Below are 25,326 nucleotides of genomic sequence, written 5' to 3' on the forward strand. Positions count from 1 at the left end.
GATGCTTGTAGCCCGGTGACTATTCTGCACTGGCCGAATTCGGGGTGTATCAGTCCCAGGCTGTTGGCACAGGCCTTTCCTTTGGCAATCGATCTTTCCAGCCAACCTTTCTGACTACAACCGTCCCGTAGAGCAAAATAAAACCGACTCGACGTGCGCTAATGGACCTGGGCGGGCCGGCAGTTCTCTGAGCACCGTAGAGATAGCGGTGAGCCTACGGTGGTCTAGTTACCAGGCTATACATGCATTGCTCTTGGCGATGACGAGCTACAACTCATCAAGCCAAAGAAAATAAAAACTGCTATCTGGCGGAGCAAAGCTCTTCAGGCAATCATGTAACTGTTCACTGACCAATGACAAGAACCTTTAATACTTATACGTGCACGGCCTTTTAAACGGAGATGATCAGATGATGATCAAAGTCTTAACAGTTGTCTTTGTTAAAAGTATGATCATTCGATTTATCGTTCCATTTGTTTTGCTCTGCACAGTAGGCAGCGGGGTAGTCAAACACTTTGATTATCAAAAGACGCATGAAAAGCCAATTAGATATAAAACGATCAAAGTTGCAAATGACTTTCATCCGACTTCAAATCTAGATCTGTTTTACAACTGTCCCAAACGATACAGAGTGACGTATAAAGCCCACTACATTAAAAAAAAGGTAAATGTCCCATGACATTTTGAGGCCATATGAGCAACGGGAAGTTATCTTGTCTTTGGAAAGCCTACTTCTTTCTTCCTCTACGTGCACCAAGTTTTCTCCCCAACCGAAGTCAGGTACCCATTTACACCTGGGTGAAGTGAGGAAAGTATTCTCCCAAAGGCACAACATCTAGCAACGACCTCTCGATACGTATACCGTGTTTGGCATTGTAGCCTCTCGGCTATCATCGATGATGGCACTTGATGACACAATTAATACACAAAACATGTAGTACATGTAGTAGTACAGGTCATACGAATCACTATTTTGCTATTTGTATTGCCCTCGCAGAAACCAAGCAATGCAACACTTAAAACGAGCATTTGATTTTATTTCAAATTTGCTGTCGTTGAATGATCAGATTAATGGCCAGTTCCAAAACCTAAAAAACAAACAAACGAATGATCAAAAGCGCCTTTCATCATTCGGTAGACAGGGGAATACGGCAGAACTCAGTAAATTTCTTTAGAGGGTATGTCCTTGCCCTTCTATAAGATTAGCCTGGGTGCCATGCTCTGTAGCAAAAGACAAGCCGGCAGCAACTACGGAGGATAGCACCCAGGCTAGTAAAAAATTTATTAGATAACTTTCTATTGCTCCTACTTGTACAGTTTTATCGTATATCACGCTGGGCAATTCGTAAAAAGAATATCCCATTGGGATGATCTGAAAGATAGATGACTGACCGTATCCTTTCATGTCAAATATTAAGACGTCACCCAGAGATATCGTTATGAGAACGACTTCCTTAACAGCTACCCGCCGCAGGCTCTGACGTAACAAAATACGTCAGGCGGAATTGACGAGTGCCTTTTTTGCATCGTTTTGACTCTTTTATCTCTGGTTTGCTCGTTTCTTGATATCACGATTGATTGACGTTTTGTAGTTCAAATAAAGCTCGGCTCCTTTTAAGTCCACGTGATTTAAAGAGATGTACACAGGGGATGTAAAGCAGTTCAAAGTTGCAGCTCTTTGGAAATAAAAGTGATATCTTTGAGCTGATACTCTCATTATGTCAAAGCTTGGTCGAAGCAGCGACATAGAAAAATGGCCTAGCATGGAAAATATTTTTCTTTTAGTTAATCCGTTGACCTCGAAAATAACACATTATCATAAAGCATGATGAAAGCTATGCAAAAGTGCCTGTTGTTGGTGCTGAACACCATCCACACACAGGTAAACATGCCTGTCCTTGGTGCTGAACACCATCCACACACAGGCAAACATGCCTGTCCTTGGTGCTGAACACCATCCACACACAGGTAAACATGCCTGTCCTTGGTGCTGAACACCATCCACACACAGGTAAACATGCCTGTCCTTGGTACTGAACACCATCCACACACGGGTGAACATGCCTGTCCTTGGTGCTGAACACCATCCACACACGGGTAAACATGCCTGTCCGTGGTGCTGAACACCATCCACACACGGGTGAACATGCCTGTCCTTGGTGCTGAACACCATACACACACAGGTAAACAAACATGCATGTCCTTGGTGCTGAACACCATCCACTTACAGTTAAACATAAACACAAACTCACCCAATCAGAACAGTTTGCCATTTGTAGAAGACATTTATTGTTAGCTTTCAAATAGCATATTGCCTACTTACTGAATATGGTCATGGTGACATGATATAATAATCTGCAAGCAGATGTGAGTTTAGGCTTATTTTGCACAAGTTTTTACGTTGTTTGCCAGAATTCTAGTCTGAATGCAACACTGTTTCTAGGGTCTACATAGGCCACTACTCTTTGGCCCTGGGGCTAACTGGCCCCCAAACAAATTTTACCACGTTGCTTCTACATATATCTGTACTGGTTTTGATGCTCATGTTTCTGTCATTACAGCCACAGGCCTAGGTATACAAATGAAGTTTCCAGGGCAGCCTGCTTGTGCAGTGTGGAGTCGGACTGTGGACATGGAATGTATCTTCTTTTCGAGCCTACTTCAAGCTACATCTGACAGTGTCTGCTAACCTACAATGTTGAAGTTAGAGGGAACCACGGTCAAGCCAGATTTTTGCCCCTGCCAAATATTTGCCTGTACACTACATGGGGGTTTCCAATATACATGTACCTGATGAGACAAGGAGGGGGATGGGGTTTTCTCGTGCAGTGGAGACTAAATCTAAACCCTAACTCTAACCCTACCACTACCATAACTGTAACTCTAACCCTAGCCCTAAACTCCAGGCATGCGCACTACTGCATAAAGCACTGCACCCTTACTCCGGAGGGAGGCAGCGGGGGGTGGGACCCGACAGACCGATGCAAGTCTCGGGCCTAGTCTCGCGCTCTCGCGAGATTAGGCCACTCCGTGAACAAGATGGACTGATAGCCATCGAAAATTTGGAGGTTAGTATCCTTATCCTTCCAAAGTTGTAACTGATGAAAGAATTCACTAGGAACTGCACAAAGCAAAAATTTGGCAGAGTGCAGAAATTTGACACACACTGGATAAAGTTTTGGAATGAGGCAGTACCAATGCTAATGGGGGAGGGGGGCACTACTACAAGTACCAGTGGTGCTTTTCAGATCTCGTGATCATGGAACTTTGGGGGGTTTTGCTAATTATCTCTTGTTTAGCTTTCTATGCAACATTCAAAGAAAGAATAAGCTGATTGCAGAAAAAGAAAGTCTGAGGCAAAAAGGCAAAAAAATCAATCAACATTTTTCGATTATGATTCATAAAAAAGAGAATTAGAAAAAGGAATTACAGGCTCAGTAACCAAAAAAAGAGAAAAAAAGGAAGTTCAAGAAAATACTAAAACAAATAATTGGCCAGTAATTCACTGATTATAGACAGTTAGATAGATTTACATTGAAACAAATATTATTGCTGAATTATTGCTACAAAAATGCTGTTTTGGACTTAAAGACATTTTTTTAGTCTTCTAGACTGTCGGACATACTTTCTTCCAAGTCTCCCTGGTAAACCCCCTTCACAGCCCATGGGGGGGTCCCTTCAGGTACTGTTCTGTCAGAGAAATCACTAGACAGTACCCGAGCAGCCCCCCGCTGAGGGCAAATCTCGTCCAGCGAGTCCTTCAGTTTCCGCAGGGCGGTGGACTCCCACGGGAGACGTCTCACGGTGAACCGCGGGGGGTCCTGGGTCTCTTCACCGCTCGACTCAGAGGACTGGTACGGCTTGGCCAGGATCTCAGCCGCCATCTGCTTAGTACGGTCTGACCATGAGTCCTTGCATTTCTCCAAAGCCTTCCTCCTACGGTGCACTTTCTGAAACAGAAGTTAGGTTCCCTTTTGACAAACTCTTACTATCTTTTCTCAACACATAATACTTAATAGGTTATTACAATGTAGATACCAGTAAGATTGCTAAGTTGTTTTTTTTATGAGTAAAGGTACAGAATTCTACATTTTGGTGCAGCACTATCTACACATCACAAATAAATATGAATTTTATTGCATAGAAAGAAATTCAGAATAAGAAATTTTGGGCCTTTTCTTAGTCTTTTTTATTGGGGCTCTTGAAAATGACTTGTAACATGTTCAGCTGACAAAATTAAATGCATGCAAAGTACACAAATTTTTACTGCCATCTCCCTCTATACAATTGCATAACTTGATAATAACAAAATATAATGTTACAATCACTTTTTTGAATTGATGATAAAATGGTAATGGTCTCAATGTACCTGCATGAGTCGTTGTTCCTTCCTCATAGCGTTCCTGTGTGCCATGAGCTTCCCTTTCTCTCGCCGTACTCTGTCGTCCCTCTGGGATCGGTAGTAACGTCTTGCTGCATCTGAAGTGAATGAACAAAACAGGAATAGCTTCAAGGTTCAATCACATAAATCATAGACATGTTCAACAATTGTGAAAAGTATTTGTTTCTCTAATGCACACTTCAATGCGCATCTAAAAAAGGTACATTAACATAAATAGTAACACTTAGTTAAAGACAACCACCTTTAACTTCCATTGGTGAAAAGGGACATTTCTCCTCCCCACCGTACTCTTTGGCGATCTCCCAGTGCAGGGTCTGGAGTACCTGCTGGTTGTACCTGGAAGTCAGTCTGTAGTATACATGTACATATGAGTAAAAAGGCAATATCTAGTTACTGCATGAAAACTTCCCAATATGATTATGACGCAAATGTTTCATCAATGTATCTTATGCCCAGTTGAAAATGGCACATGTATACATCTTTATCGGTATCCTTATTACAATGTAGTATCATCATGTGATAAAAAAATATTATGACTCGATTAAACTGTACTTTTTCACTTAGTTAGTACAGCATATCTTTCAATAAAACATGCATGATTAATGAGTATTATCTTATCTATTTGTTATGAATTGGATCATTTGAAACATACGTTTCATTCAAGTTGAAGCCGTTGAAATCATTGTCCCCTTCCAGGAGAGACTTGTATATCTTCCTCACATCATCCTGAAATAGTCACAAATTTAAGTCAAAGACTTCTTGGGCCATGTATATTGTACAGTACTTGTACCTCTGCTGGCAAAATTATGTCCTGTACTACCGGTATCAGTACTGAGCAAAATAAAACACTTGTGTACACCAAAGATATTTTTATGATAAAGGTAAATTGCATATCAAAGATGGCAATTATGACAATTTGGCACTTTTCAAGTGCAACAATTTACTTCTAAAAAAGACACTTGGCTACATGTACATGCATAACTTGACTACATGTCATAGAATTATATATGCTCAAAAACAAAAAGACAAAAATACATACATGTAAATTATACTTACTCTACACTTGTTATCAGGCACCTTGAACTTGTGTGTGGTTTTGCGTCTTTTTCTACTTCTTCCATTTTGATCCTCCTCCTGGCCTCCGTATACATGTACATCAGGCTCGTGCAGTCGCTGCTGTTGTTGATCGCGAATCTCTTGAATCGCCCTCCGATTTTCCGCGACCTGTTTCACCAGTTCATGAAGCACGAGACCAAAGTTCTCATTTTGTCCCTGTTCCACGACATTCCCAAATGACGCGAACAAGTCCTCCGCCATGACAGTGGGAATGTTGGGATCGCGGTGAAAACTGCAGCTACAATTGCGACACCTGTCAATCACATTTTCAGACGTACCGTCTCTGTTTTGATCAACCGGTTCCCGTTTCAACCCACAGGACTGTCTATGTTGCACTGTGTTATCAAACTCATCTCTTTCAGTGCTCCGTCTAGCTGTTGAGCTATCTTTCGATGAGATACTCCAGCCAAAATTCTCATTGACAGTGACGCTGACAGGTACAGCATCAGCTGTCACGCTGTCATTCTGTCTGCTGTTTTGTTTTTGAACAGCACGCTGACTTTGTTCCACCCCATCATTGCTTAAGTCCGAATCTTCCAAGTCTAGTAGGCTGCAAGGGTCAGACGAAGTAGCCTGTATGTTTCTTGTTGTACTGTTTTGAGGATTACATTCAGCTGTGGCCTCTCCCTGTGGCAAGTGGAGTACGTCCAAACTGCTGCCCAGATCTGAGCTCGCTCCTGTGACCGCCCCGCGGTACTCTTGTTCCATCACGTCCTGCAGAATCCTCAGCAGATGTTCCCGACAGTTTCCCGCGGTGTCGGTGTCTGGACTGATGTTCCTTCTCCTGAGCTCTGTCACCACCTCTTCCATGTACAGTCTGGGTAACACGGCCAGGGTCACCTCTTGGGACAGGCCACAGGGATTCTCTTTTATTCTTGCCATGTTTTCTATTGAAATAATAGGGAAGGGTATAAGAGAAAATAGCTTTGCCCCTGGGGTGTCGCCAAAAATTATAACATTATGTTCATTATTTATTATTGCAACATACAATGTCGCAACATATGATTAAAATACTAGTATGGCTCACCATTTTTGGTTTGTATTGTCGAATGGAGTGGTCCTGCTAGCGAACATGAGACAAAGACAACATGTGTTCCTGGCAATGCCTGGCATCTCAGGCAAGGCAATAAGCTTGGGAAACTCACTTACAATGTAACACTACTTTCCAGGTGTAAAATGGGTACCTGACTTCGGTTGGGGAGGTAAAAGGCAGTGGAATGAGACTGAGAATTTGCATTGGGGTCCACCTAGCCGTGGACGACTCTGGTAATCCTTTTTGCATGATAATGCCGGATGCAAAAAGGATTACCAGAGTCGTCCACGGCTAGGGTCCACCTTCCAAATTTAACAATACTGTGACCAGTGGAGTGGAGCCAAAAGGCTATGAGACTAACTTTATCTTACCTTCAGAATTATCTATCGTATCATCACAAAATTATACTATGATGACTTATGTTTATCTTCATGTAACGTTACTTGACACTGATGATAAAGCCCCCCCTCCCATCCACTACGTAAATGTTAAAAATTTCACATTCTCTTCAATAAAACGTTAACACAGAGGTGAAACGCACCAGACAGAGCCTGTAGCAGCAATCCACGGTGATATAGCTGCCTAAACCGCTCCTTCAACGGACACAAGAGAAAGCTTCAATGTCTCTTTTTGCAGAATGAAAACAAGGCAATAAATACGCATCTTAACAGGTGAAAGTTGAGAGGTCAAATAGTTACAGTACCCGATTAACCACATAAGGTCTTCGTTCACAATTTTCTGAGAGGTCGAGCATTAATTTAACCTGATTATCCAAATATGGTTCAGGTTTGGCAGGTTTTCTCTTGCTTGCAGTCTATAACATTAGGGCTAAGGCCACACCAAGTACATTTTATGGATGACGTCCTTTCGAGACCCTAGATCTAATGCGAGAGGGCGAAAAAAAAAAAACAAGAAGGGCCCTAAAAACCAAGATGCCTTGATTAGAAATATACTAAGAGACGACAAATGTTAGGACACAAATTGAATGAGGTGACACAGCGTAACAAGCATAAATAAATCAGGTGGAACAGCAGCTGTCGTCCTGTGCTTTGGAGAGGTTGATGGAGCAGTCAGCAAGTTTCTGCAAATGTGTCAGCATGTACCAAACTGAATTCCTAATGGAAGTCTTGCTTGATGCTTCATAAGCTTTGGTCCGTACAAACCTATTTGCGGCACTGTCGTGACTCTTTGGTCATAGTTACAGGAAGCGAAATTTCTTGGGTTTTTTTTCAAGCAACAGGCCAAAATCAATGCGCGCGCGGATGTCATCCATAAAATTTACTTGGTGTGGCCTAATGTAAAAGACTGCAAGCAAGAGAAGCCCTGCAACAGTCACCGCGGATAGGAGGAACCGGTAAACTGCATAGTTACCGACTTGAATGAACTGGACATCATGTTAAACTTTTTATCCCCCATCTCTCAAAAGTGCTTCTATTATTTTTATGACATAGGAAACACTGGTTATTAGCACGAATGGCGACCAAACTAGAGTTTAATGTTATGTCGCTATGTGGGTAATCAGGTGAACTTTACATTTTGCCTATCACCTTTGACCCTGTGAGGTCACTTTGGTCGACTTCGACGCGTCCAAGCGTTCCCGCCTCGGATCTCAACTTTGACTCGATAAAACTGCCTCTATATATCGATAACAGCAAGCTTTAACACCACAGACGGATGACACAAAGGTCTATCTGGTGGGTACTGAGTGTTTATGGTGCTGAAGTTAAGTTTGGGGGGGGGGAGGAGAGAACTAGCTGCAGTTTTAATAGCGTAACGGTAGACTACCGTGGGGAGGGGGGCGTTAGGGAAAAAAAAAATGTTGTGTTTCCAGTTTCCTGACCGACACTAGAAAAAACCTGCGGAAACACAAGATTAGTTTTCCTAGGCCTCACTAATTTTAGAGTTCTCAGGACTCTATAGTGTAGTTTAGGTGGCAAAATATAATAGCATAAAGTTGAATTGTCTGTAGGACTAGAAGGCGAAGGCATTTTTCTCTTATACCCCCCCCCCTTTTCTTTTCATAGAAAGATGGCGAGAATAAAAGAGAATCCCTGTGGCCTGTCCCAAGAGGTGACCCTGGCCGTGTTACCCAGACTGTACATGGAAGAGGTGGTGACAGAACTCAGGAGAAGGAACATCAGTCCAGACACCAACACCGCGGGAAACTGTCGGGAACATCTGCTGAGGATTCTGCAGGACGTGATCGAACAAGAGTACCGCGGGGCGGTCACAGGAGCGAGCTCAGATCTGGGCAGCAGTTTGGACGTACTCCACTTGCCACAGGGAGAGACTATAGCTGGATCCAATTCACAAAACAGTACAACTGTTAGGGTACCCCCTAAGTCTTCACAGGTACCACCTAGAAACATACAGGCTTGCAACCTTTTTGAGTTGCAGACCATACCTGTATCCAACGTACAGAACAGTACAACTGTTAGTTTGCCTGTAACTAGAAACATACAGGCTACCTTGCCTGACCCTTGCAGCCTTATGGAGTTCCAGACCATACCTGTATCCAATGTACAAAACAGTAGAACTATTAGTTTGCCTATTACATCTTCACAGGTACCAACTAGTAGCACACAGGCTACCTCATCTGATCCTTGCAGCCTTTTTGAGTTACAGACTGTGCCGGTAGCCAATGTACAAGTCAGTACAACTCTAAGTTTACCTGTTACATCATCACAGATACTAGAAGGAACTAGTAGTAATAGTAGTCACATACAGTTTACTTCATCTGATGCTTGCAGTCTTTTGGAGTTACAGTCCATTCCTGTATCCACCGTACAAGACAACGTTACAACAAGTTCAGTGCCAGTCGATACTCTCCAAAACCTGAGCACCCTGTCTGCCGCTTGCAGCACTTTTGAAGATGCAGATGTGACTGTAGAGTTTGCCATCGAAGAAGTGGATCACACTCAGTATACCATGGAGAGCTGCAGTAGTGATGATGATGATGGCATGGCCGCCACTGATGTACCCGTCACGGTTACTGTCGATGAGAATTTCAGCTGGAGCATCTTGTCTAAAGATGACGAAACTGCTAAAAGGAACAATGAAAGAAATGCTTCACAGGATGACGAAACTTCTGTGCAAAACAACAGCAAGTCTAAAAAGGAGTCTGTTAGCCAAGACAGAGCCAAGAAGACATCCAAGAAAAAAGCCTCTAAAACTAGTAGTAAAACTAAAAGGTCCAGCACAGGAGACAAAGTCTTTAAGTGTGGAGAATGCAGCTACAGCATTTCTAGAAAAAGGGACCTGGCCTTACATAAGATGAAACACCACACTGGTGAGATGCCCTTCAAGTGTAAGGATTGTAACTACAGCACGGCTCGGAAGACAGACCTCAAGAAGCACAGAATAGTTCACACGCGAACCTTGCCCTTCAGCTGTGAGCTGTGCGACTTCAAAACAGCCTACCAGTCTTGTCTCTCCAGACACATGAAAGTTCACGATGAGAACTCAGAGGAGGCTAAACGCAAGGACAACAGAGTCTACAAGTGTGGGGAGTGTGACTTCAGCACGAAAAAGAGAGAGAATTTGCATGGCATAAACAAAATCACACAGGCAAAATGCCCTACACGTGCGACCAGTGTGACTACAGTTCGCTGAGGAAAGTAGACCTTGCCTTGCATAAGAAAAGACATGCCGGTGACATGCCCTACAAGTGTGATCAATGTAGCTATAGAACTGCCAGAAAACACGATCTACCTAGGCATAAGAGAACCCATGCTACAACTAAAATTAGTAAAAGGTCAGCTGAGAAATTGAAGCCAGTTAAAGAGAAGAAAGTCCCTAAACCCGACAAATCTTTTAAGTGTACAGAATGCAGCTATACCACAAAAAGGAGACTAGAAATGGCCAGGCATGAATTCCAACACACAGGCAAGAAGCCTTACAATTGTGATAAATGTAGCTATGGATCTCTTAGAAAACAGGACCTGGAAAGACATGAACAATTAACCCACGCTACCAAAGACAGTACAACCGAGGAATTCTTCACGTGTACAGAATGCAGCTATAGCACACGTAGGAAAAGAGAACTGGAGTTGCATTTCACTAAACACACAGGCAACGAGCCCTTCAAGTGTGACCAGTGTGACTATGCTACACTGAGAAAATCGGACCTCAACTTCCACAAAATAAAACACACTGGGAACATGCCCTACAACTGTAATGAATGCGACTATGGAACGCCTCGGAAGTCAGACTTACAGAAGCATTTGAGAACCCATACAGGGGAAAAACCCTTCAAATGTGCGTTCTGCGACTTCAGAGCGGCTATGAAGTGTAATGTTAACACACATCAACGGAAAGTTCACAAAGACGGCCGCGTGGTCAAGGATCTCACTACTGCTGCATCTGATCAGAACCCAAATGAAGAGAATGTTGACAGACCTTACAAGTGTAAAGAGTGTGTCTACAGCACAGCAAGTAAAACAGACCTTGTTGCACACATTATTAACCACGGAAGTAGTACACCCAATGAGTCTGGGCCAGAGAAAGACACCCTCATGGAAGAAATCGAAACCAAGAACAGCTCCAAAGCTGATGCCGACAACGGATTGACAGATAAAAACGATGGCACCGAAGATACAGAAGATGTAAACTCACAAAAAGATGATCACGAAACACAAGAGTCAAACACAAGCGAAAGCAACACAGAGACTACTGAGCCAAGACTTGCAAACCTTGCCTTACTTGAGTCCTTACAGAAAGAAATATCTCAAGAAACCAACTCAAGCAAGGCTGCTGAAGATGGCAAATCCATGGATGAAGATTTAAGTAGTGTGAGTTTGGAAGAAGAAATCACAGTCTACAGCTTACCCTACAAGTGTGAGGAGTGCAGCTTCAGTACACAAGGAAAAGAGAGTTTGACAGGCACCAGCGTGTCGAGCACGCTTCCAATATGCGCTTTAAGTGTGACGCGTGTGACTATGGGGCTACGAAAAAATCTGACCTGGTCAAGCATATGATAACAGCACACGCCGGTGACTTGCCTTATAAGTGTGATCAATGTAGCTACAGTTCAATGCGAAGGATAGCCCTGACTAGGCATAAGGTAGTCCACACAGGAGAGAAACCTTTCCACTGTCTGCAGTGTAATTTCAAAGCTGCTTTCAAGTCTAACCTCCTCAAGCACATCAGAGTCTCTCACGGTTCTGAAGATGTTAGCCCTAAAAGTAAAATTGGAAGTGACGAACAAGAAAGACCTGCCAGTGATGAATCTCAAAATGAAGACAACATCTCTTGTGGTATCAAGGACGATGGTGATGGTACCACAGCAATCACTGACACCGCCAGTTGCGATTTGTCAGAGACAGAAGACGACAATTCGCAAGGACTGACAGCAATGGAATCTGCAGAAGACGGTGGGCCCAAGAATAAAGACTCGACGTCCAGCACGGCACAAGAAGCTGCAAAGCCCAGAAGGAAGCCCGGCAGAAGTTGGCATCTTTTCCTCTGCGAAAATTGTGATTATTCCACACATCGTAAGGACAGCCTGGTACGACACATGATCACCCATTCTGGAATGAAACCCTTCAAATGCAAGCAGTGTAAGTACAAGGCTGCCGACAAGTCCAACCTCATCAAACACCTCCGGAAACACTTGAAGAACGTCAAGATGAAGTACAGGTGTAAGGACTGCGACTATGAAACGACTGTGAGGTCTGAGTTCGTTGTCCACAAGATGAGCCACGTTAAGACATTCTCCTGCGACGAGTGTAGCTACACTTCTCACCGACAATTTGACATCGTCAGACACAAGATCAGTCATTCGGGCGAGAAGCCCTATCTGTGCGACGAGTGTGGGTTCCGAAGTGGGGACAAGTCCAACCTCCAGGGGCACAAAAAGACGCAGCACCAATTCTGCATGTGCGAAGTCTGCGGCTTCACTACCACCAAGACTGCTGAGATGAGTCGACACAAGAAGATCCACACGAGTCTCGAAAAGGAACCAGAAGACAGCTCTGCCCAACGTAACGACGAGACAAATCATTTTCAGTACAAGTGCGGGGAATGCAAGTACAGGACAAGTTTCATTGGGCACATGAAGAATCATATAAAGTCGCACAAGGTGAACTGTCCGTTTGTGTGCCAAGAATGTGGCTACCGGACGCCGCTCAAATATAACCTACAAAAGCACATGATCGGACACACCGCGGTCAAACCCTTCCGCTGTCACATCTGTGGATACCAGACGGCTCGCTCGAGTGACTTCAGGAGACATGAGAGAACGCACACGGGCGAGAAACCCTACATGTGCATGGACTGTGATTTCAGGACTGGGGATAACTCTTGCTTAACAAAACACATGGCAACTATTCATAAGAAAGGGAGTGGGGTATCATAACTGTGGAATGGACACATTGTTTGAAATCTGTGTCATACTTGAGACTTTTGTACACAATATAGAGATTCTTTTCATGCAGACTTGATATTTGATCCCTGATATTTGAGACAGAGGTCGCTCTTAATATTTTTGTTCTTATTCCACCAGGATAGGAGTGAAGTAATGTTTTTGGCCTGTCTGTGTGTTGTTTCTGTGTGATCTGCTAGAGGGAGCAACTTGTAGTATGTTTCTGTGTATGTTATGGGTTCTTTGTCTATGGTTTTCTTGTGTAAAAACTGATTGCTGGTTAAGGTTAAAAATGCATTAAGTACGTGCATCTCCCATTCCTTGGTTTTTATACCTTTGATACTTCACAATAAAGAGTTTTCAAAACCGTATGATTATCAAATTTTTCATAATTATATTTTTTTCAATTGCGTCAACTTCGTGATGCTAAGTGCTCTGTAGTGTAATGCACGATTATACTCGTAGAACACGAGTTTTTCACGATGTAGAAGTGTAAAGGTTATTTTTGTCTTTCCCTTATTGTTCCTGATTGGATAAGCCACGCTTCTTTCTGATTGGACAACATGTCATGGTTATGCGTATGCGTCCTGCTCTGTAATTGGTCAAATCTTCCTACAACAGTCTCTGATTGGATATAACAAAGGCCAAGGCTATAGGTCCGCTTCCCCAGCAAACATCTTTAGTATAAGGTCCAGCCAAACGAACAAAGCTCATTTGGGAAGCCGACCGCTCACCATTCAACACCTCCCTGTGCTCTTGAAGCTTTAATACGGTAAGCACTGTCTGTGTTCCACGTGTAACATTTAGTTTACAAAGTAGATGCCTTTCTGTACTCAAAAGCCCGGTTTTAAAATATCTAAATGAAAGACATGTACATAACCTTTGGCACCTTGAAAAATGCTTCTCACAAAAGTAAGCAACGGCCACAAAATATGTATCCATCTAGCTCAGATCAGCGTGTGACATTTTTAGTCTAATTTACTGGTAGTGAAATGTATGAAATCAGCTTACATTTATCGATTTACAATTAACACAACAAGTAATGAGCCCATTTGACACCACTGGTCTTTGGACCGCTTTTCTGGTCACCCGAAACAAACTGGACCTTTGTTCTACCACTAACAAGTCATCGCACCCGTCTTAAAGCAAAGAATACTCGTTTGTTTGGTCTTTGTACTACTAATATTCTCAATATGACTGATATGCCACTGATTCCTATTGACGGCTTGTTGGATTTGAAAATAAAAAACCAGTACAACGATTTCTATTCTTATAAAAAGCTTTATTGTGACCTAGCATCTTATAGTCCTTTTCATGCTAATGCATTTTAAGCTCTTAACTTACATGACTTAATGACAACAGTTGCTAGCAGGTGAAAACTTAAAGGAAAGAAGGGTAAATATGTTGTACCAACTTTCCTTTGTAAGACCATGTCATATTACTCGTACACGGTTAGAATTACACTTTTTATTATGTTTACTGTAGTGACAAAAGAACTCTGACATGGCGCACACCACTATTTGTCTGGCCTTGCTTGCGGTATTTGTTGGGGTTGAAGGTACATGTAACATGTTTGCTAATATTTACCTCTGGGTATGGAGGTATTGTTTTTATGTTTTTGGAGTGGACGCGTCCACGTCCGTGAATGTATTGTGCACGGAATAAGTTGATTTTCTTGGTTTTAGAATTTGTATTGTAACTCTACTATAGGGATTTATCAATGGTCGATAAAGGAAAGTCGGGTATTGCTTGATGCCTTGGGCAACTACTACCAGTCTTAACCGGAATGCATTTTGGTGTTGTTTAATTGTCAGACGTAGACATGCAGGGTTCACTCCACAAAACGTGGGATTTACCAGTACTATAGCGATTATAGCCATTACCAGATTTACTTTGCATGTATCATCAAAGGAAAGTCCGAATTTTCATGCAGTGGACGTTTCTGTGAAACCAAAAAGGGAGTTTTGTTCTTTTTAGCCGAACATTGTGACTGGCAGCCTGTTTTCCGAATCCTACCCGGAGTTGGAGGCGTGAAGGCGAAACACGTTTGGACCGCTGGCTTCGCCACAGACTTCGGGTCAGACCCGCTCCTCTTCCCCGCTGCCCACTACAAAAGCCCGCTGGTGGAAGAGTGGGAAACACTCGGCGTTCAACTGGTGCGTTTAGCGCTAAGCTTTTTAATTAAGAGATTGACTAGTATTTTTGACGATAGCATTCCTACTCATTTTGGAATGTGGGATGATTAAAATGCAAAGAACTTCAAGAATCCGAATGCCTGGTTTTAGGGAAATGGGTTAAACAAACATCTCTAATTGGCCATTGTATACACGTGACCTCGCCAATGGGTCAAAGGTCACTGAAAGGCTACACCGTCCCCCGACCAAACGTCAGTCAAGGATGCAGGTCATCTAAGATTCCGGATAACCCTAAAGCTTGATTCTAAGGATTCAACATCTCTCATTGACATATTATCGACTTCAGTGATGGGTCAAAGGCCACTGAAAGGCTGTACCGTCCCCCTGCATTCACGGAAAGGCCGCTACACACTCTCAGGCACCTGTGACCCATTGCTGAAGTCACGTGTCCGCAAGATCACGTATCTGAAGTGATAGATGTCTTGCACATATAGTTTCTACTTAGTTTCTCGTTCTATAATGCATATCATATGAGAACCTTTTTACCAATAACTGTTAAACTTTGGAACAGTCTTCCAAGGGAGATCGCTAAGATCAGGGACAGACAAATATTCAAACGTGAAGTTAATTCTTTCCTCAGGGCAAAACTCTGACAGCGCTTTGTCTAGGCAGTCCAGCTGCTAATGCTAAGTGAGAGCTGACATGACATGAACACATGTCGTTGTACAGGTGAAAGTGTCCCTGTACACGTACCAACAGGGAACCGAAGTGCGCAACTTGATCTTTGACGGGAGAAACAGCGACAAGCTCAGCTGGTTCTCCCAGGAGCGACTCATCTCGTCCCCATGGACTGACCTGAAAACGGAGACCACCAACCGTTTCTCGATCCCAGGTGAAGTGGTAAATCCTGATGCCCCAAGGTACGCACTTGAAAATGTTGGACATGGCATTGGTGGCCTTATGGTTAACGTTTGGTTCAGAATCTAAAAGTTCTGTGTTCAAATCCAAGAATATGGTGATATAAGTTGCCTTTCTCTTATTATTCATCCAGGTTTTTCAAATATCAACAAACAACAAAAGACTATTTAACTGCTTTAAGTCTCCCAACCATTTATGTAAAAAAAGTTGGACACTATCTTCCACTGCCTCCAGAGAAGAAATCAACCGCGCTAATAGCTAGAATTAGAATACCGAGTTCCTCTTACATGTTTATGTATTACATATCCTTTCTCTGTCACGCATACATATACATTATAGAGATAGAAAGTTAGATATTAAGTAGAACGTAGAATTTCATGTTAACATATGGTTTTGTACCATTCCTCAATACATTCTGTACTCATGGCCCTGCTTGTCAATGTCAGTTTGCAATTAGCCCTCGATCTGGCATGAACTTGCAATCAAGATCTTAATATATCTAATTCCCAAAAATCATCTTTCAGGAGTTTCTATATCAACCGGAACTATGACGGTTGTCCCGCCGACAGCGGTTGGCTGGCGGTGTTGGAAGGCGGCACGGTGTGTCCGTGGGAGACACTTGACCAGCCTGCACCACGAATCCTGTTCTCTAGGAAGTCGACTCACGTCAACTGGACTACAGGTCAGCTTGTTAAGAAGTCCTGACCTGGCAAACACCCATTTGAACAACGGCCCAACGTAGTTTTGTATGACGTTCAATCAGAACGTCCTTGGTATTACCTACAAAGCGTCTAGCGATCACTTGTACCAGAGGACATTACCTGTAATTGTATCAAGAGCTGACTGCGTATATAGGAAAGTTAAATTCAGTTTACAGCAGAATGAATCTCGAAGGGTTTGGTTAGAATCCCACCGCTGCCACCATTTTGTAACGCAGAGAGCACAATGATAAGGTCAAGCAACGTCTGCGGCTGGCCAACACAAAAATACCTTATCTTGAAATTAACATACCTATTGTTGCAAAGCCTCTACCCCTTATTCTGACAGATCTAAAACCTCGTAGCCTCCATCAGCCTTCGGGAGGCGGATGGAAAGAGTAGAAATTGGCCAAACAGAGAGACACCATGCATGGGTAGTTGGTACAGTTTGCCGCACCCGACAACTGTACTCTCTAGCGGACCAACTGAACTCCCCATGTTACTCTCTATTTGGCCAATTTCTACTCTATCCAGCCGGCTCCCGAAACCTGTTAGAGGCTAAAAACCTCATTGGACAGATGTATAATGACATTGTCGTGTTCCTACAGGCGGTGATGACGTAGGGACTGCTGACGTCATGGTGGTCTCCATCAAGACCTGTGGTCACGTCACAGAATCAGCTGACGAGCACCCTCTCCGTCGTCATCACCATGAGGACGAGGCACTTAGTGTCGATGCCTGACCTTCAAACCTCTGTTTACTGTCCGAAAACCAGAAAAAAACTAAAGCTTACCAATGAATAGACCATCCCATGTTTGCAACTTTTCCTTTATTTTGCAACTCTTTTATTGATGAAGAACTGAAAAAGGTAAATCAATTATTTCATACATTGTTACATTGGAGATGTAAAATGATGACATGATATACAATCCTTCAAAAGAGAGCATTTCTATTATAATAATAATACTATTCATTTTTGCAACTCTTTTACTGATGAAGACATTATTACTAACATGACCTTAAGCTACAAGAAAATCATTATAATACCCTATTTACATTTGGTAAACCACGCCTATATAAAAATGGCGGAGAAAAAAAGGTCAATCTTGACCTACTAGTATTAAAATTTACAGGCTTGTTGAAACTGTCTCTCTATTTGTTGTTTGTTCTTGTCTTTGTTGTTTACTCTCAATGCTGAGAACTTGTTTACATACACACTTCAAACACACGATTTGCCGGATGTAGAACCCAAACTTCTCGCCCAGCAGGGCGTATAGAAACGGATTGGCGACTGAGTTGACAATCTGCAGCAAGAAGCACGCCCAAGTTCCATAGGACAATGCCCTGTTGTCCGAAATTTTACCTGAAACGTACACTAAGTTTATAACGTGTCCCGGCAACCAGGCTACAACGAAGGCAACAACAACGGCTATCACCATTCTCGTTACGCGATTACGCGACTTAATGTCATTCCTAGAATCAGCAGCTACACCCCTATTTTGTCTTAAGGTCTTAAACAAAAGCGCGTAAAAGAACATAATTATAACTAAAGGCAATACAAACGATAGAAGGAAATTAAAAAGTGTCATTGCCAGATTCTTCTTAATGATGCCTTGCGATTGAATATCTCGTGATGTTGCTGGTAAGAATATAAAGATATATCCTAAAATACTTAGCACAAATGCTAACACCCATAAACCGGCATTTATAAGCCAAGCGCGCTTCTTTGAGCTCTTTTCTATGTGGCCTATGGGGTCTGAAACAGCCTGGTAACGTTCTATACTCAGTGTCGTGAGACATAACACGCTGACGAAAGCGCACGTGTCATAGCTTACAAACGTTACATGTTGAAGCCATCTGCCCGTTTCTTCTAGTAGAACTACGGCCCAAACCAGCGGAGTTGCCACCGTGCAAAAGAAGAAGTCAGCCATCGCAATGTTTAACACAAATATGTTTGGATAGGTCCTCATCTTCGGTTTCTTGACTATGACGTAGATGACAAATGCGTTTAACACAGAAGCAACGGCAGCCAGAATGAGATGCACCGTTGGAAACCAAACAGTTTTCTCCAGCGAAGAAGTCACAGGGAACGGAACAGTCCCGACGGAATATGAATCGTTGTCCATTTCCGGTGGAAAGATTGATCCCGGAAATGACGTCATAGTTTCTTTAATGTTATGTTCCAGGTGTGTTGTCACAGTTTTCACAGGTACAATTCGCTGAAAAAGAGAGAGTAAAGAAGGGGTATTCTTACTGCGTATGGCTCTTTGAAAGTATGGCTCTTTGAAGTAAAGGATAAAGAATAATTAAAAATGCCTAACACAGAAACACCTGGCAAAATATTTTTTTCTCCTTCCTCATAAAATTGATACTTAAAAAGCTAAGGGTGTCAGCCTTGAAAAAATTAAGGGCTGAATTTTGTAAAGAATATTTTAAAAGTTTTTGAAAAATTGCTGTTTATGTCAAAACTAGATCTATTATAACATGTACCACACATAAAACACTGCAGATATGAATCACTCACATAACCAGAAGTTCCACTCTGTCAATTGGTGACAGGCTGTGCTTAGTACCAGACTAAGTACTAGCCTCCTTCGCAGTCTTGTTGGGTGTGGGTCGTAATTTTTCTCTGAGCGACGCGAGTAATATGAGCGCGGAAACCTTCTCTCCGTGGCAAAAGTCCCTCGGCAGCAAATCGTCCCTCGCGGCGGCATATTACTCGCGTCGCTCAGAGAAAAAATTACGCCCACACCCAACAAGACTGCGAAGGAGGCTAACTAAGTACATGTAGTCTTCGGCCGCCATCTTGCTTTGCACGGTATTTTACTTAATAAGTATGGAAATGGATATGAACGAATAAATTGTTTGACAAGATTTTTCCAAAACAGCATATTACACAAATATATGTTTTCCTGGCCATGTTTATTAATATACGTATGCTGGCGATGTGATAATATGGTGTTATCTATTGAGTAAATGTTGAACAGATAAACAGACTGTTATTAGAATATATATACCGTGTCCAGATATACATGTACATGTAACAGCACCCGCGTTTGATAAAACAGTATAATGAGATGCATAAATACTATGCAAATCTTCAGAATACTTGCTGCATGTATTCAAATCAAAACTGACTGTTTTTTAATCTTGTTAAAAAAAAAAAGAATACACATCGTTAATATAACACGTACCTGTGTGTTCCAAGATCTTGGCACAACTGGCTAAACCGGATATGACGACAGTGGGTGACGTGTAGTCTGTCCAAAAGCGGGGATGCATAACTTACTATATATATTGTCACAGTAATAAATTATTGTTCTGTTAGGCCATACTGATTTGATTAAATGAATAACATTCTCTGGGCACCCCAAACACTGATGGATTCAGCAGAGAAAAAAGTTGAGAAAAGTGGGGTCGTGTGGCGTAGGAGCAGAGTGCTCGACTCGGAATCAAGAGGCCCCGGGTTCGAGTCCTGACATGGAAAAAAAAAGTTAGAAAAAAGTTTTCTTGAAGTTATGAACTCTATAAGTCATCACAAAGTTAAAAATGACAAAGACACAGAACAATATTGGTACATATTTACCAAACATAAACAATAATATATTTTTCTCTTCAACACACATTTCATTTATTGACAAGCAAACAGGTCCTTGGTAAATACAAAGGACTATATTTGTACACATTTTGTTCCACTATCAATTTGAAATGTCAGAATACAGAAATGCAGGTAATGTTATAGACACATTAAAGCTTTACATATATTTACATGCAGGTGCTTTCTGAAAATAGCATTGATTTACTTTTTAAGAATTCAGACTTTCGAATCATGCAAAAACAATGATCATACAGATAAAAAAGATTCATTTATTTATTGATATGTATAGATATAATGTTTTTATGTCTTCTTTCTTTCTTTCTTTTTCTTTCTTTCTTTCTTTCTTTCTTTCTTTTTTCTTTTCTTTTCCTTTTTTCTTTCCTTTTCCTTTTCCTTTCCTTTCCTTTCTTTATTCCTCCACGATGGGAGAGCCATGGTCGTTAAAAATACAGGGACACACACTTAAAGAATATCACAGTTTAAAAATAGTCTGCTTTTTCACACAGACACATGATTAAATATAAATAATGGATATCGTCTATTCTATGGCGATCTGTCCATTTCTATTTCGTCTTTCGTAGGCATTACAGTTCTTTACTATTCCTGAGTGTTTAACACTCGACCACTCTCTTTCTCTAAGTCCTAAATGTAAACACATACTGTCCACTCCTCCACAGGTGTTTCACTCTGTAGCACTTCTCTCTCTGTCTCTTTCTGTCTCTTTATCTCTTGTAAACAACCTGTCCACTCTTTCACAGGTGCTTCACTCTGTATCACTTCTGTCTTCTGTCTCTTTCTGTCTCTGCATCTCTTGTAAACACACTGTACACTCCTCCACGGTGTTTCACTCTGCATCACTTCTGTCTTTGTCTCCTTCTGTCTCTGCATCTCTTGTAAACACACTGTACACTCCTCCACGGTGTTTCACTCTGCATCACTTCTGTCTTTTGTCTCCTTCTGTCTCTGCATCTCTTGTAAACACACTGTACACTCCTCCACAGGTGTTTCACTCTGCATCACTTCTGTCTTCTGTCTCCTTCTGTCTCTGCATCTCTTGTAAACACACTGTATACTCCTCCACAGGTGTTTCACTCTGCATCACTTCTGTCTCCTTTTGTCTCTGCATCTCTTGTAAACACACTGTCCACTCCATCTTCAGTGCCATTCTACATGTTTCAGAGCCAGGATGGCCAAAGGGTACATAAGTCTGGCAATTGTTACAATATACTCTTCCCATACCCCGGGTTCAACATCCTCCTCCACAACTCTAGCTCCAAGAAGGACTTCTGTAAATCTTTCGTCCGACTGTTGATGTACAGCTGCCATCACTCCAGTGCCCAGTTTATCTGTTAGCACGTCTGCTAGAGTTGCCCTGAGTGTGTTGAACTTGACGCAGTGGGATATCATATGCCCCACTATGTCTTGTGTCAGTGTGTCACAAGCTGGGCAAGGTTTGGCACTGTGGCACGCGGGAACTGTACTCAGGTGCACCAACGCCTGTAGGGTTTTCTGGTGGTTGGGTAGTTTCCTTGCCAATGACCACAGTTTGTGAGGTTCAGTATTTGTTCCATGTATTCTGGTGAATCTGGTCTTGCCATTGTCTGACGCAATCCAGTTCCTCTCCTCTTTGTCCCTCACCGCCATTTTCACCACTCTTTTCCACACAGTGTTGGATGGGAACTCTGTTGTAAGCCAGTATTTTTCAAAATACTCTGTCAGGCCGTACTCCTGTGCAACTCTGTACACGTCACTGATGAACCCTCTGTTGACATGGCGTGCTCTTCTGATGATGTATGAATACAGTCTCAGAAGAAAGACTCTCTTGGCTAATGTGCTGCTTGGGAGGTTAGCCAATCTGCCAAAGAAGCACAGCTTGTGTTTGTCTATCACTGCCTTCAAGGGGAGCATCCCCACGGCGCCCAGGCTCTCTCTGGTCCCTGTCTGTGGGTGCATACTCTGCATCCGTTTCACTCCGCTCCTGTGTACTCTTTCAAGTTTTGCCAGGTCTGTTTGGGTAGGAACCCACAGTTCACAGCCATGCAGCATGCTGGGTAGTGTAATTGTGTTGTACAGTACTTTTGTGACTAAGGGGTTTGGAGTGTGACCTTCTGTTCCTGTGGCCAAAATAGTACTGATCCTCCCTTTTCCTTTCTTGCAGGCAGTTTCTATGGCAAAGGATGATGTCCCATTTGCGGAATGTTGTACTCCCACATGGGTGACTGTGTTTTCTTCTGGGATTTCCGCAGCTCCCATACCCATCTATGTTCTGACTCTGTCATGTGCCCTCTACCGCTTCCTTGTGTAAATACAATGCATTGGCTCTTGGTCGGTGCAAACTGAAATCGCCATTTCATTCCGTACTGGTGCATTGTATCTATCATCCGTTGTAGTCCTTTTCTAGTACCTGCTAACAGGCATATGTCATCTGCTAAGGCAGGAGATCCGCAGTAGATCCCTCCTATGGAGACACCGCTCCCTTGGGCCTGTAGTTCCTAGTGCACATCATTGTTTGCCAACAGGAAACAGGTTAGTGACAAGACGCCGCCCTGGTTTACACCTCTTGATGTTTCAAACTCTCTGGAATCTTTTCCCTCCAACCGTACAGCAAACTTATTTCCTGTGTGCATCAGTTTTATCAATCGCCATAGTTTGCCATTTATCCCTTCTCTGTACATCTTGTACAACATGCCATCTATCCATACGGTGTCGTATGCTTTCTTGGTGTCCAGAAAGCACCCATATACTGTGCTTTTTCTTTCTCGGTAGTGGTTGAGTACCTCTTGTACTAAGTAGGCGACCGTTAGGTTACTGCAGCCCATCTGCCCTCCACTCTGTAGTTCGTGAGGAAGTCCTCTGGTCTGTAGCCAGGGTTTCAGTCTGTTGAACAGCACTGTCTCCCAAATCTTTGATATTACAGGTAGTAGGGTGATCCCACGATGAGAATCCATGTCAGCTTTGTCAGTCTTATTTTGTTTTAATAACGGAATTTTAAGTCCCTTTTTAAAATCAGTTGGTATATGTTCTATTTCTCTCATGGTGTCAAACATATTTGTCAGTCTCTGCCATAGATCTGTTCCACTGTATTTGACATGTTCATAGGTTAGGCAGTCGCTTCCACCACTCTTGCCATTCTTAAGTGACCTGCATACAGCGGCAATCTCTTCCAGAGTAAAAGGTTCTTCAAGTATGCCTTCTCTGTTTTCTTGGCTTTCTTTTTCCATTCTTTTCACCTTCTCTTCAATTGTCTTCTTGTGATGTGTATCAAACTGATTGCCTTCATCCTCTTGTTCATTACCAAGTGTTTCAAAGTGCTTGGCCCAGGTTTCTCTCACCTCTTCTGGATCTGTGATAAAATGTTCTCCCACTCTTACTGCTTGTGGTTTGTCTCTCTTCCCTTTCTCTGCTTAACTCGTTTCCAAATTTTGGTGTCTGTGCTTGCTAATGAGGCGAGTTCTTCATTCTCTTTGGCTTCATGTAGGAGTTTTGCCTCTCTCAGTGCTGTTCTGAACTGGTTCTTGTTCTTCTTGTAGTTCGAGTATAGTGAGTTATCTCTCCCTTTTGGCTTCCCTGCCTCTTTCCACAGTAACCATGCTTTTACTTGCTTTTGATGTGCTTCTTTTAGCTCTGTTGACCAGTATGGCTTCTGGTGCATCTTTATCTTCTTTGTTGGTATTGTCTCTTCAGCTGCTCTTTTTAGTGCGGTCGTTATCGTGTTCAGCTCTTTTTTGATGCTCTCTGGAGATTTTTCAGTGGGTGCGACAGTTGTTTTTAGCAGTTCACTGACCCTTCTTTTGTAAGTGTTCTCAGTTTGGCCGCTCATACTTTTCCAATCTAACTTCCCCTTGTGCTCCTCTCTCTCTTTCCAGTCAACTGGCTTGTTTCTTAAAGTTGCTACAACTGGCTTGTGGTCCGACATGTTCAGAGCATCTTCTTCTATGACTCTGCATGCCAACACTTCTGATACTGCCTCCCTTGGTATTAAGATGTGGTCTATGGTTGACTTATGGTCACTGTTCTTTGTTTCAAAAGTCTCTGTTGGGCCTGTGCATAGGTGACACAGGTTTAAGGAGATTAACTCCAGTTCTTCTAGGATTTCTGTCAGCTCTTCTCCATTCTTAGATGGTGGGCCTTTCCCTCTAGGGCCTCCCAGTTCTCCTATGTGGGCATTGAAGTCACCCATGAATATCACAGTTCCTTCGTTCTCATATTTTTTCTTGCAGGTCTCTCAATATATCCATATGTTGCCTGTACTCTTCTACTGGTTCTCCTGCATGTGGGAGGTATACACTGAAGATGAACAGTTTCTGTCCGTTTTCCAGTCGGATCCGTATCCCCATGACTCTATCATTGCCTTCATCCAGCTTGTGCACTGCATAGTCTAGTGACTTTCGCCACAACAGGGCAACCCCTCCTTGACCTCTCCTCCAAGATCCTGTTCTATGTTCTTTGAGTCTTTCATCTGCCTTTCCAAACCCTCTGTGGCTATGTAGAATGTTGTCCAGTGTGTTCAGGGCTTCTGGAAAAAGCCAGTGTTCTGAGATTGCTATTACATCTGTTTGTGCCAGGTGTTTTGTTATGAAAGGTATTGCTGTTGTTAAACCTCTTGTGTTATAGCACCCAATCGTCAGCCCTCTATCTCTGTCATCTTCCGTCATCATGTGTGGCTATTCTCTTGGGTGTTTGGCACTTGGCTCTCCCCTTCTTTGTCTGTGTCTCCATTGTCTCTACTCTTGTATTTCCTTTCTGATAACCATTCTCTGCAGGTAATGCCATGAGGCCAGAAGTTTTCTTCCATGACCTTGTGTGTTTGGTGTAGGAGGACGTTTGATCCTGGCAAATACAAGTCTCTTTTCTTAGTTGGCATCGGTCTAACAAGGATAGCTGGACCCCTTTGTGTTGGGCATACTTGTAGATGGTCTGCTGCAATTTCTTTGGGTTCGTTTTTCTTCATATAGCCCAGGAAAAACCTCTTTCTCTGCACTCTGTTTCTCTCAATGCCCACAAAGTCTGAAAAAGTCAGTGTCGTTGTCTGTACATCTTGTGTTGTTCTTCCCTGCTTGTAGCC

The 25,326-nt window shown here is 42.7% G+C and overlaps 6 protein-coding genes and 1 pseudogene across 6 annotated transcripts in view; 3 read left to right on the plus strand and 4 right to left on the minus strand.

Moving 5' to 3' along the window:
* Nucleotides 1-3,476: 3,476 nt before the first annotated feature.
* On the minus strand, nt 3,477-7,228 carry LOC109476520. Its single transcript, XM_019777501.1, has 6 exons — nt 7,093-7,228; nt 5,459-6,405; nt 5,055-5,128; nt 4,644-4,750; nt 4,370-4,479; nt 3,477-3,950 (listed from the first exon to the last, which is right to left on the minus strand). The coding sequence occupies exons 2-6, from the start codon at nt 6,398-6,400 to the stop codon at nt 3,600-3,602; spliced, it is 1,584 nt and encodes a 527-aa protein (XP_019633060.1). The 5' UTR covers nt 6,401-6,405; nt 7,093-7,228; the 3' UTR covers nt 3,477-3,599.
* An 882-nt stretch (nt 7,229-8,110) lies between these two features.
* On the plus strand, nt 8,111-10,193 carry LOC109476521 (hunchback-like protein). Its single transcript, XM_019777502.1, has 2 exons — nt 8,111-8,245; nt 8,576-10,193. Exon 2 carries the CDS (start codon nt 8,580-8,582, stop codon nt 10,161-10,163), a length of 1,584 nt encoding a protein of 527 aa, XP_019633061.1. The 5' UTR covers nt 8,111-8,245; nt 8,576-8,579; the 3' UTR covers nt 10,164-10,193.
* On the plus strand, nt 10,101-11,547 carry LOC109476527 (zinc finger protein 271-like). Its single transcript, XM_019777508.1, has one exon. The coding sequence runs from the start codon at nt 10,124-10,126 to the stop codon at nt 11,525-11,527; it is 1,404 nt and encodes a 467-aa protein (XP_019633067.1). The 5' UTR covers nt 10,101-10,123; the 3' UTR covers nt 11,528-11,547.
* Nucleotides 11,548-11,564: 17 nt separating this feature from the next.
* Nucleotides 11,565-13,184, plus strand: LOC109476529 (zinc finger protein 429-like). Its single transcript, XM_019777513.1, has one exon. The coding sequence runs from the start codon at nt 11,584-11,586 to the stop codon at nt 12,904-12,906; it is 1,323 nt and encodes a 440-aa protein (XP_019633072.1). The 5' UTR covers nt 11,565-11,583; the 3' UTR covers nt 12,907-13,184.
* An 8,132-nt stretch (nt 13,185-21,316) lies between these two features.
* LOC109476550 overlaps nt 21,317-25,326 on the minus strand; it is a 9,138-nt gene continuing 5,128 nt past the window's right edge. Inside the window, exon 2 of the mRNA XM_019777537.1 lies at nt 21,317-22,239. Within this exon, the coding sequence (XP_019633096.1) occupies nt 21,417-22,223 (807 nt within the window). The 5' untranslated portion in view covers nt 22,224-22,239 and the 3' untranslated portion in view covers nt 21,317-21,416. The remainder of the gene's footprint in view (nt 22,240-25,326) is intronic.
* On the minus strand, nt 22,521-24,898 carry LOC109476556 (annotated as a pseudogene).
* Nucleotides 24,898-25,326, minus strand: part of LOC109476509 — a 3,123-nt gene continuing 2,694 nt past the window's right edge. Inside the window, exon 2 of the mRNA XM_019777480.1 lies at nt 24,898-25,012. Within this exon, the coding sequence (XP_019633039.1) occupies nt 24,916-25,012 (97 nt within the window). The 3' untranslated portion in view covers nt 24,898-24,915. The remainder of the gene's footprint in view (nt 25,013-25,326) is intronic.

This window comes from Branchiostoma belcheri, unplaced genomic scaffold (genome assembly GCF_001625305.1).
Source record: "Branchiostoma belcheri isolate BF01 breed outbred unplaced genomic scaffold, Haploidv18h27 scaffold38, whole genome shotgun sequence".
In the NCBI taxonomy this organism is placed as follows: domain Eukaryota; kingdom Metazoa; phylum Chordata; class Leptocardii; order Amphioxiformes; family Branchiostomatidae; genus Branchiostoma; species Branchiostoma belcheri.

Excerpts from the sequence above, each read along its gene's own strand:
- LOC109476520 (XM_019777501.1), bottom strand. The coding sequence starts at position 6,400 with ATGGCAAGAATAAAAGAGAATCCCTGTGGCCTGTCCCAAGAGGTGACC. Across the intron at positions 5,129-5,458 it reads TGCCTGATAACAAGTGTAGA|GATGATGTGAGGAAGATATA; the intron begins GTAAGTATAATT and ends TGACTATTTCAG. Across the intron at positions 4,751-5,054 it reads GGCTTCAACTTGAATGAAAC|ACTGACTTCCAGGTACAACC; the intron begins GTATGTTTCAAA and ends TGTATACTACAG.
- LOC109476521 (XM_019777502.1), top strand. The coding sequence starts at position 8,580 with ATGGCGAGAATAAAAGAGAATCCCTGTGGCCTGTCCCAAGAGGTGACC.
- LOC109476527 (XM_019777508.1), top strand. The coding sequence starts at position 10,124 with ATGCCCTACACGTGCGACCAGTGTGACTACAGTTCGCTGAGGAAAGTA.
- LOC109476529 (XM_019777513.1), top strand. The coding sequence starts at position 11,584 with ATGCGAAGGATAGCCCTGACTAGGCATAAGGTAGTCCACACAGGAGAG.